The sequence below is a fragment of the Talpa occidentalis genome, unplaced genomic scaffold (genome assembly GCF_014898055.3).
Source record: "Talpa occidentalis isolate TD23 unplaced genomic scaffold, MPIMG_talOcc4v2.1 talOcc4.15, whole genome shotgun sequence".
NCBI classification, from domain to species: Eukaryota; Metazoa; Chordata; class Mammalia; order Eulipotyphla; family Talpidae; genus Talpa; species Talpa occidentalis.
In genome coordinates, this window is record NW_023601543.1 from 56223860 (window position 1) to 56236423 (window position 12564).

The 12564-nt window shown below is 42.7% G+C and overlaps 1 protein-coding gene and 1 pseudogene across 1 annotated transcript in view; both read left to right on the top strand.

Moving 5' to 3' along the window:
* The window catches only part of DGKK (diacylglycerol kinase kappa), a 149247-nt gene extending 142528 nt beyond the window's left edge, over positions 1–6719 (top strand). Inside the window, exons 27-28 of the mRNA XM_037511669.2 lie at positions 1923–2046; positions 3132–6719. Coding sequence (XP_037367566.1) covers positions 1923–2046; positions 3132–3211 — 204 coding nt within the window. The 3' untranslated portion in view covers positions 3212–6719. The remainder of the gene's footprint in view (positions 1–1922; positions 2047–3131) is intronic.
* On the top strand, positions 3848–11796 carry LOC119245666 (protein SET-like; annotated as a pseudogene).
* Positions 11797–12564: the final 768 nt, after the last annotated feature.

A 12564-nucleotide genomic window follows, 5' to 3' on the forward strand; every position in this document is an offset into this window, starting at 1 on the left:
GTGCATTCACTTGGCCATGTATCTCCTTCCCCGCTTAGTACCTGAGGACAGGACTGAATCTCATCTGGCACACACCGTTACAGCTGTGTCAGTTGTCTACATGCAATATCTGTTCTAAATGGTTGCTACCCAGGCCACACTGATGGTTCAGTCTTCCAAATATCACCTCTCCGTGCTGTTTCCGGTCCCTCCCCCTCTGGGAGGACAGTAGACTCTAAGCGCGCCTTCCTCCAGCAGCTGTGTGGCTGCAAAAAGCAAGCATGGCCAGAGTGACTACAACGTATATGTAGGGATGCGGCTGCTTTTGGGCAACTCTTGAGTGCTTTTCTAAGATTGAAAAATAGTTTTATTTCATAAATCTAATGACCTAAAGATGTCCACACATCACTAGGTACTGACTCCCTTAGTGGTCCAATAGGTTCTTCTTCAAATTTTCCTACCATGGAGCTGCTTGTTTCAACCTGTAGGAATCCCTGAGTCCCATACTCAACATACACATTGCCTGGTTCCATACACCTACTATGTTACTGTGCATGTGAGTACGCCGTGCAGGCATGCTTGGACTAGCACGGCAATCAGGCTACCATTTAAGAGGAGAAAATCCATATATAAATTGAGGTCTCAAAGGATTTAATAACTTTTTCATGTGCTTTTGCTAATGACTTTGCTGCTTTTGATCAGTAGCTGTCTGGGGAAGGAAAACATGCTGTTTTCCTTGTAACACTCTCTTCTATTATTACTCAGTTAAACTGTCTCTCACCAGGCTCCTGAGCTAAGCATGGGCTAGATATTGAGAAAAATGAGACAAACATTCCATGCTCTGAGGTCTCAGTATGTAAGTCTGCCTGGCCTGGGGCATAATTCTTTTCTGAGCTTTGGTACTTCCATAAAGATGAAAAAAAATGAGGTTCTAAAGAAGGGCCGAGCAAATGAAAAGAAAGCCAGGAGGATGTTGCTCATTCACTGGACACCAAACTTGCTCACCTGAAGGCCACGGAAGATTCGGATGTGGGGGAAAACAGGATGAGAGCACCTTATTGGGCTTTCCAAAGCTTTGCTGAGGGGGAAGATTCTGTCCCTTGTTTTGTGTGTTTCCAAAAGGTAATTCTGAAAGCCAGGAACATAACCTAGAGGAGAGGGGGTAAATGGGAGTCAGAGGAGGAAGATAGGTTTATGCCCTTTCCCTAATGAAGGGGTCACAGGGGCCAGAGGTATAAATAATCTTGAAGAAGTTCCCAAAGTTTCTTGGACTATGTTTCACAGGAATTTCTGGCAACAAAGTTAACCTCAGAAATATGTTTTGCTGAGACTAAAACAAGCACACTTGAGCAAGAGAGAGAGAGGCCTGAGAGGCTGATCTGGAGTTAAAGAGCCTGCATGATGTGTATAGCGGAAAATCCCTATTCACAACTAAAAGCTATGTGTAGAGAACCCTCTTTGCGTTCATACAGAGACACCGCTGGGGCCTTGGAGAAGGTTCTTCTTTATATGAAGATATTTGGCCAATGGAGTGAGTTGAGGCTCACCAAACTGTATGCCTGATAGAAAGGGTGCTCTTTCTAACTTGTGCAAAGACGCCATATGAGCTAGCAGTGGCCCCAGCAATCCCAACCTTCTAATACCCAGCTGGAAGACCTCAGGAGAAATATTTTACCTCTCTGTGTCTCTGCTTCCTCACTTCTAAAATAGGGATGATAATAGTCACATAGCAAAGTGCCTGGGACAGAGGGGGATCTTGGTGACGACAGCTGCATTCCTGGGGCATGGGCTAGTGAGCAGTGCTTCTCTCACTCCTGGATAGATTGCAGATGTGCCTGCTTTCAAGCTGCCATTCTTACTTACCACCTTTTCAGGTTGCTAATAATTGTTTCTGAATGTTAGGCACCTAACATTTTAACCCTGTTCTCGCTGCGGTTTTCCAGGGAAAGTCTCCAGACACGGACAGTAGAAGCCTCAGATTAAAAATTAAGTTCCCCAAATTGGGGAAGAAGAAACTAGATGGGGAAGACAAGCCCAAATCAGGCAAAGGAGTCCAGAGTTTGATTGGTAAGTCTCCCCCAACTGGTGTAGGGTTCACGAAGCCAGCAGCCTGGCTACTTCCCCAAAACCTAAAAATCCCATTGGAAATGTTCACGGGTGTGGTGGTGATGGAGGAGGAAACCCGCCAGGAGCCCACCTTGGGCAATGGTCCAAGTGGTCTTTTGGGCCAGGTGTGTTAGAAAGTGACAGGGACATGGACAGGAGAATACCTGAGGAGGAGCCTTGCTGTGTGCGATCCGTGATGCAGACAGCTGAAGAGAAAACTGAGAAGAGGCGGTCACTTTTCTGCTTGACTCATTCCTGTCCTCAGTTGATAAAGTTTGGCAAAATTGTCATATTTAGATCTCTCTTCCAGCTCTTAGACCTGCTCCAGAAAGCAGTGTGATTTGAGATGGTTTGGGACTGTCAGTGCTGGGCACCTATATGGTCAGGAACAGGCTTTGTGATAAAAACTTTTATCCCAGATCTGTTAGAGCAAATTCGTGGAAATGCAAAGTCTCTGTTTCATTATTTGAATGTCAGTTCCATCCCTTCTTCATAATTGAATTTGAACATATTACTGATATATCAGTGGGGCTCAAAAGAAGGTTCTCTTAGAGTTTTCAGTTATGCCAATTCTGATATTAATGGTCTCACTTAAATTTTGGGCCTAGACAGTCTGGAAGCTGGAGAGATACAGGGACACTGGACATGATGGGAGAGGGATTTAGAGGGGCAATTTGTTTTGGTCTCAAGGAACTGAGAGCTTGTATAGATGCCAAGGATCTCCTGTGTGTTCTCAGGTTTGATCAAAGTGGTTTGATTGCCCAAGACTCTGTGAGTTGGGTGGCCATGGTGTTTAAAAAGAGTCTTCCGTAAGACTCTGAAGGGGTCAGTAGCAGCTCCAGGACTCGTCAGGCTCTGAGAACCCATCTCATTTGCATTTCGCTCAACTTGGTGCTAGCTTGCTTCCTTGGCTGCTTCAGAGACAGTAGGTACAACAGGAACCAACCAACCTATCAACTGGCAGACTCTGCTCTTGAGAGCCCATGCATTTAGGCATCCCACAATGTGCTAACCTTACTACTCTCCTTGTGTTTTTTTCTCTGAAGGAAATTTGTGGCATCGTAGAAGTCGTGAAGACAAAGAAAAAGATGATGATCCTCCAACATCATCAAGATCTCAACTGTAGTCTTGAAAACTGGAAGGAGAACTCACAACATTTAGCATTCTACTACAAACCTCAATACAGGCTAGACTAAATTGTTCCAGAACAAACATGAGCACCACCAAGAAAAACCCTCCAGTTCTTTATACTAATACATTTTTCCTGGACTCAATCAGGTCTTCTTAGAGGATTGCATTTTCTCATTGGCCAAAGATTCTTGTTCTGAGTTGTCTTGTTCATTTCTCCTCTTTGTGCCTCTGGAGCAACTTCAGTATTTAATTGGGATATGCTCTTATGAATGGCCTGTGTTCTACAAAAGATTCAAGGGAATTCAAGTTCATCTCTTCAGGGAGTTTGGAAATGGTTTTCTCTGACTGGCAGAGAAACTGTTGATGCTAGGGAATGAGTGAAAAATATTCTCAGGGAGATGAGGAGAGGGGTGAGGACAGCCAGGCTCGGTCGTTTCTCCCCCAATCCCAGCCAGTTGCAACTTCAGGATGTCTCTTCTAGCTGAATTATGAAGACGAGAACTAGGCCTGGGGGGCTTTTCCACTCACCTATTACAATGACCGTGTGAGGTCTCTGTTGTGGACACAGTGACTGCTTTCTCTTGCTGCAAACCTTTTGTGTTTTTCCATGTGTACATGTATGTCTTTACACATGTCCAGGTGCTCGGGTGGCTGGGTGAGCTAATTCACTAGAACTCACCCCTACGGCAACCACATAGGCCCCTTCATACTACCTTGACACTAGCCTGCTTGCCTCATGGAGTGTTTGCCTGCATTCTCACTGGATATTTTAATGGTGTCACCACTGTGCTGCAGTATAGATTATGTATAGAGACATAAAGATGTGTGTGTATATATTATATATGTATACGTATATATATATATGTATATGTATATATGGAACTGAAAAGACAACTCGACCTCTAAGTGACCCTATAATTTATTGTGCTAATCCAGGAATCCCTCCCCACCCAGATCTTGTCCCCCATCCCTACTACCCAACACACACACATACACCTCTACCAACTGCCCTAGTTCTTGGTGGAGCTTCTAATCTTTTGGTGCATTTTCAGTGTCTTAGAAGTAGCTGGACTCTACCTATACCCAGCTTACTCTGACACCCCCTTAAAATTCTGAGCCAGCCCATAGAAAGGTGAATAAAAACACCAATGCCCTGGAGAAGGGGACTAAGCTGGCATGCTGCCATTTTTGCTCTGTCTGTCCTGAATTTTACATCAGCAACTGCCCTAACCTGTGCTGTCCCCTCCCCCCAGTGAAAAACCACGTGGAGCGTCGAGCTCTGTGTCTTAGATACCTAAGCTAGGGACTGCCTGTCAACCAAGTCATAGCCTAGGCCCTTCCCCACAAGCTCCATCTTGGCCTGCATCTTCTGAATAGGCAGTTGGGTCAGTTCCCAGGTCACCTTCGAATCTCTATCTTGTCCCTTCCTCTAGAGTACAGAGGGGCAAAGTGACCAGAACATGAGCCTGGGAAAATCTAACAGCTTCTGCTTCTCCCATGGTTCTTCTTCCAAAATTCTCATGAAAATCAACTAGTCTAAAATTGCTCCAAATACCAATCCCCATTTTTAAAATAATTGCTCCCAGTCAAATTGAAACAAATTCCAGTTTCCAGAGAGCTTCTCTCTGGTTTGCCTTGCATCCCCACTCCACCCTCAACTGAGACCTTTCTGGGTAAGTGACCCTTCCCACTTATCAAAAGAAAGCCAGAAAACTGGCCTTTCCCCACTTCTCAAACATAGCGTGCTCAATTACCTGACTCAGTCCAGTGAATGGTTCATCAAGGTGCACAATTCAGACTCCAAACACTGGTTCTCAGCTCTGGAACTCCACCAGCCTAGACCACTTAAACCAGCCACCTGTGTTCCACCTCTGCAGGGGTGAGGAGAAAAATTCTAACAAGGGGATTGTCCCCAAATGTCTGATTGCTGTGCCAAACAAACAAAAGCACTAGCTCTACAACCAGAGAAGAAAGTTAATGGAAAAGGATGAGAGAAAACATTTAAAACTTATTTAAGCATCAGAATATGTTAACTTACTGTACATATTTGAGTGGAGAGTGTACCATTGCTGTGTCTTTAGCTTTATCTGCATCACTCTTTCTTCCCAGGAGGAGGTATTAGATCAAATCAGCAAGGTCACCATTGCAGCCCAGCTCGCCAGCTTGCCACCTCTGCAGTTGCACACATTAACACCTGCACACACTCACTCACAGAGTTGGGAACCAAGGGCCTTTTCCAACATGGAAAATTGCCAGATGGACAAATTTAAGGAAACAGAAGTAAGTCCTGGGAGAGGGTAGCCTTATCTTGGCAGTGCCTAAGCAGGACTATGTCTTGTAGTTATTTTTATCACCAATGATAGTAAACTGTGATAGGACTCCATCTCTTGTGCTTATTTTGCTGAATTACTATACATTTGTGTATTGTAATGATTCTGTTGTTCTGTTGTACCATCTTTATTCCCTTACACCCACTCTGTCCTCCCACCCTGAGTCAGAATATCGAAGGAAACTACTAGGATTTGGGGCTAAAGTCCACTCATGGAAGAGAAATGACAACTACTGAGGCCCAGGAGCAGGTGTGACTTGTTAAAACACTTGGTCACCTCCTAAATTGCTTAGTTACCAGTTGCTTCCCCAAAAGGAAGACGGCTTGCTGAGCACCTGCTCTTGCATATACCAGCTTGGAAACAAAGTGAGAAGTGGTATGTCTTGAAAGAATTGGCTTAGCCTCTGGAAGCCTAAATTCCTTTCATAACTTGATGGTTAACTATTTGCAGTGATATAATTAATAGTGTGGTGGAACCAGACACCAAATACCCACCTCAGTTATGTTCAGAGATGCCATTAAGAGGCAAAGCTCTGGGGTTTGGTTGTATCTTTGGTAGCACTTTCTGTGGAATTAAGTGAGCAATTCCTGGCTGAAAGAACAGTGGGGAAGGGGAATTTCAATAGATTTGTACCACCACCAACTGCTTCTGGTGTCAATACTACAGGACAACAGCTGTCAGTTCTCCCCTCCAAGAAGACCCTATTGTGTCCAAAAAGGAGAGGGGAAGAAAAAAGATTTTCAATGTAATAGAGAAGGTTAAAGGTTGATCAGAAGAAACAGTGGAAGGAAAAACATTCAGGACACAAGTAGAAGAATTTTAGTTTCGTAAGAGATAGAAACTAATACCAAAGCAACCAAACCCATTAGTGCCATTGCATCCCATAAAAGACCTTGATTGGCTATATGGTTTGTGGAATTGCATTTGTCTATTTGTCTGTTAATCTGTAATCCATGTTGTTGATTGTTTTTTGTTCTTGTTCTTGTTTGTTTCCTCAGAGGTCCCTGCAAACAAGCAGCTGGGCCAGGGGCTGGTTGGGGGAGGAAACTGGGGCAGTTACGGGGTAAAAGCAGAAAGAAAAGGTCCACGAAGTGTGCCTATTCCTCCTCCCCGCAAAAATGGAACACCAGTCCTCAAAGTTAATAAAGTTTTGCTTCTTAAAATATTTTAATAAATGGATAAACATAATGAACACCAGTGTCTCATCACTTACCTCAGCATGGGGGGCATTGAGTGGTGGTGGAAATTGGGGGAAGGTGGGCTTGGGTGCTCGTCCAGCTCTACAAAAGCCATATGCATGTAGGAATGGCAGGTGAGGGAGAACAGCAGCAGCACAACACCATGAATCTCCATTAGGCTGATCACAACACTAAAAGGATTGCCACAAGATGTTCCAAAAGTTAGCTGAAGCTCAGGACAATCCTGTGGGGAAATACTTGCCGCTGTAATTGTTCTAGGAGCCAATTCTCAGGATCCAGATTTTAGTGAAATGAATTAGATACTGAGGAGGTAAAGTGGAGGAGTACATCCCAGGCTGCTAAACAGATACCTAAAAGTAAAAGCACCCTGAAGATTTTTATAATCTGCCCCCTAACACATACATTGCATACTCCTCTCCCCTCCAGAAGGTTCTGAAGTGGAAGAACTTTTCTTCTCTGATACAAAATTGGTTAAAGCTGGGACTGAAAATAGTTGAGTTTCTGTCTATCAGTGACCCTGGAGGAACCAGTTATTAATCACATTTAGTAGGTAAGACAACCAAGGCTAGACTAGGATTCTACAAAATGCCACACCAGGGTAAGAACCTGGATTTCCTAAATCCCAATTTTTTTTTCCACAAACTGACAAGCCCATATTAAAAAATCTTACGGAAATGTAAGGGACCCAGAATGGCCAAAAGAAAAAAAAAATCTTGAAAAAGAGGAACAAACACTGGAAAACTCACATTTCCTGATTTCAGAACTTACTACAAAGCTACAGTATTCAAATCGGCATGGTACCAGGTTAAGGATAGACAATAGATAAATGTTACATATATATTTGAACATAGCAAACACATACACACTTAAATATGAGAATACAATTGAAAGTCTGGAAATAAGCTCTCACATGTATAGTTAATGTTCAACAAGGATGCCAAGACAAGTGGAGAAAGCAGTGTTCTCAATGAATGGTGCTGGAACAACTGGATATCCACATGCAAGAAAATGAAATTGGATATCACGCCATATAAAAATTCAAAATTGATTTAATAATATAAGAGCTAAAACTATAAAACTTGAGAAGAAAACATGGAGATAAATCTTCATGTCCTTGGGTTAGGCAATGGTTTCTTAGATGTGACACCAAAAGGAAAAACATCCCCCAAAACAGACTTCATTGAAAGTAAAAATCTTTATACTTCAAATAATACTATTAAGAAAGTAAACTGTTAATCCACAGAAAATTTTAAGATCATAAATCATGTAGACCCAAGTTTTTCTCAAGTATGCTGAAGAATTTCAAATTCCAAAACTTAAGGTTGTTCCCCAGAGTGTCAAAAGGTTTATTTTTTAAGATATATTTATCCATACAAGAATTGGGGTACAGGCCAGAAGAGTGGGAGGTGAGAGGATTCACCAGAGATAGTGGAGAGCAGAACAGGTGGACTGACTGAAATACACTGCTGAGGGGAGCAGCGGGTGAGACAGGAGAGGTCTGCTGGGCCATGTGGGTCACATCCCCAGCCGGGGATCAAACTCGTGCTTCAGTGGCTGTGGATTACTTTATAGTGCTGCGTCTTAACCCCCTGAGCCACCAGGGAGGCCCCATCAAAAGGTTTAATTTTTACTTCTAATCCTTTTCTTAAATTCTACAATAATAAACATTGCCTATATACATATTATGTGATAATATGTGGTATTAATCTACAACTGTAGATGAAAAAAACTGAAACTAATAAAATAATAAAATTTTAAAAAAGATAATCCACAGAATCAGAGAAAATATTTGCAAATAACATATAAGATCCAGAATATATAAAGAACTCTTATCACTCAGTAGTAAAGAGACAACCCAATTAAAAACAGGCAAAGACTTTGAAGAGACATCTCTCCAATACAGATATACAAATGATGAATAAGCACATGAAAAAAAAGTTACAATATCACGAACCATCAGGGAAATGCAAATCAAAAGCACAGTGAGATAGCACTTTGTACACACTAGAATGGCTATAATAAAATGACAAATAATAACAATTGTTGGAGAGAATGTGAAGAAATTAGAACCCTCATACACTGCTGGGAATACAAAATGGTGCAAGGTATGTATGCAAGTATATACCCAAGAGAAATGAAAACATATATCCACACAAAAACTTATACATGGGTGTTCACTGGAGAATTATTCATAATATCCACAAAAAGGAGACAATCCAAATTATCACTGGCTGATGACTGAACAAACAAAATGTGATATATCCACACAGTGGAAAATTTTTCAGGAACAAAAGGAAGGACACTACTGACATATGCTGCAACATGGAGGAACCTTGGAAACATTACCCTAAGTGAAAAAGGCCGAACATTAAAGGACACCCATTATATGACTTAACTTATATGAAATATACAAAACAGGCAAATCTCTAGAGACAAAGTAAATTAGTCCTTGTGTAGGGTTGGGGGTTGAGGGCAGAACAAGATAATAGGGATTGACTGCTAATGGGTATGGAGTTTCTTTCAGGGGCGATGAAAATGTTCCCAAATTATATATATTAATATATATATAATATATTATATATATAATATATATATTAGATAGATATATATACACATATATATATTTAAAGATTTATTTATTAATACAAGAGCTGGGGTACAGGCCAGAGGCTTGGGAGGGTGAGAAGATTCACCAGAGACAGAGCTGGGAGCAGAACAGGCAGACTGACCAAAAGCACTGCTGAGGGGAGCAGTGGACAAGACAGGAGAGGTCTGCCGCACCATGTGGGTATCTCCCTGGCTGGCCGGGAATTGAACCCGTGCTGCAGTGGTTGCACTCAACCCACTGTGCTACCGGGGAGACCCAAGCAAATTATATTGAACTAGATAGAGTCATCAAATGTATAAACAAGTTATTGATAAAGAACTAGACTTTTGGCTGCTGCCCACCACCACCACCCACCCACCCCGAGGCAGCAATGGTGGTGCAGCCCACTCTGGAGAGCCACCAGCCAGCTAGAGCACAAAGCACCAGCACGGATCAAGAAGATGTGGAATGGAATACTATGGAATGGAATACTATTCAGCAATCAAAAAATATAAACTCATGCCATTTGCAGCAACATGGATGGAGCTAGAAGGAATTATGCTCATTGAAATAAGTCAGAAAGAAAAAGAAAAATATCGGATGGTTTCACTTATAGGAGGAATATAGGGGAACCAAATAAGACATGAGGAGAAAAAATAATGATACAAAACAGAACAAAACAAAAACAAATAGACAATTATAAACCAGAGACATCCTGCGGGGAACGGGGATCGGAGGAGGGAGGGAGGAGCACAGGGGACTATGGTGATGGCACACTGGTGAATTGGTGAAGGAAATTCTATGGGGGCTACACCTGAGGGGGGAAAAAAAAGCAAACATTATTTAAAAATGAACACTGATGTAAAATATACATACATGAACAAATTAAAAAAAAAGCACCAGCCCGTGTGAGGCAGCCACAGTGCCTTCACAGCCTCTGCTGCCTGTCCTAGGTAAGTGGAAGCCAGGGCCTGTGCCTGCAGCTAGCCCAGCCCTCCCTCCTCAGACCCAAGGGGGAGGTGGGGGTTGGGCCAGTGAGCAAACTCTGGGAGGAGGTAGCTGGACCCAGGTCTTCCCTACCACCTACAGGGGAGCAGAAACTCGTAGGCACCTGGGCCAAAACCAATACAAAGGAGTTCAACTCCAACCACAAGGACATTGTGGAGGAGAACTTACACTTGAGGGGATTGGGGGGAAGCAAATATTGTTTAAAAATAGACAATGATATAAAAATTAAAAAAAATAAAAAAGAGAGAAAAAGAGCAGCAAGAAGCAATTGAATGTATTCTTGAAGTACAAAATAAAAGAGACTTAATAAACAAGCCAGTGTGGGGCTCCCTGGTGGCGCAGGGGTTAAGTCTGAGCGCTACTAAGCTATCACCAGCCACTGCAGCATGAGTTTGATCCCCGGCCAGGGAGCTGACCCACATGGCACAGCAGACCTCTCCTAACTTGTCTGCTGCTCCCCTCAGCAGTGAATTTCAGTAGATCTACCTGTCCTGCTCCCCACTCTGTCTCTGGTGAATCCTCTCACCCACCACACCTCTGGCCTACACCCCAGTTCTTGTATGCATAAATAAAAATAAATCTTTTAAAAAAATCATAAGGCAACTATAAACCAGAGACATACTGCAGGCGGGGAGAAGGGAGTAGGATCAAAACAGGGAAGGGAAGAGCACAAGGGACCATGATGATGGTTCACGGGTGAATGGGTGGTGGGAATTTCATGGGGACTATAACTGAGAAGAAAATGCATACATTGTACAAAAATGAAAAATGATGTAAAATATATATATATAATAAAATAAAAATAAACAAGCCAGTGAGGAGACTATAAAAGTTGAATAGAAGTATAACTCTGCCAACCATTTTTTCAAAAGAGATAGGAATTGATTGCCAAAGTCCCAAATTTGGGGGTAACATTTGTCAACATTTCACAACTGTCAGCACTGCTCAGGGAGGAGATTGAAGAGGGGCCTGATTTATTTGCCAAGAGTTGACGAGACAGAATTTGAAGATATTTAATTGGGTTACAGAATAGATTTTTATTTTGATGAAGAACCTTACTTCGAAAATAAAGTTCTCTCCAAATAATTCCATCTGCATGAGAGTGGTGAATCCATCTTGAAAGTCCACTGAAATCAAATGGCAATCTGGAAAGGATTTGATGAATTGTTCCCATCAAACAGAATGCAGCCAGCGGGAAGAGACAGCAGGGGAGAGAGCTCCTTTGTGGGGTTACTGGCCATTCCCGAGTGAGGAGAAGGCAACAGAGCTGAGGTGTCACCAAACCCATTAAGCGCTACTTGCTTCCTGACATGGGTGGTGAAGAACGGGGAGGAGAAGATGAAGATGGTGATGAAGGGTTGGAAGACAGTGATGAAGAAGGGGGTGGGGGTGAAGATGAAGATGGTGATGCGGGGAGGAAGAGCGGAGAATAAAGGACACTAATGGACACTGATGGCTTCCAACCTTTTTCAATTTTCTCCAGTCCCTGGGAGCAAGTTGGTCTTGTTCCCCCTTGTGCTCAGTTGCCCTGTTTTTGAGGTCTCTCTTCTCTCCTTTACACTATGGTTTTCAACTTATTTTGGGGGATACCTTGAGCAGGATGTAGTGGGACAACAGTCTCTACTCTTTTCTTTTCCAAATTCACTTTCATCCCCTCTTGTCTCAAAACTTTATGGGGAAGTTCCGTGGGGGAAAGAAAAGGCCCGTGCCCCCAAGCTCTGCTGGGAGCTGGCGGGTGCTGGGTGTAGTGGAGCCCAGAATTCCAGCCTGCTTCCTCCCTTCTCTGTTATTGGGTTCCAAGATGACACTGTCTCTATGTGAATATGGACAGTTAGCATTTCCCGACGTGTATGTGTCTACTTTCTCATGTTTGAAAAAAAAAAAAAACACACAAAACTAGGGTTTTACAGGAGGTCAGCAAAAGGGTGGGTTTGAGATCTCTGGGTGGGTTGAGGGAGAATTTTGACTTGTCTTCTTCTTTGGCATGTTTCATTGTGATGTTTAACGCACATCCTTGCAGTTTAAGATGACACTTAGACACATTTTGTAAAAACAAATGAAACTAATCACACTTGCGTTTTTCAGTTGAGGGTGATTTTAAGGAATGTGCTTTGGTCTCTTTAAGCTCTCTATAAATAAAGGGGTCTCAATATTCCAGACTCTCCTCTTTAAATCAACACAACCATGAAATGTACAATATGTAGTTCAATGTGGGTGTCAAAAT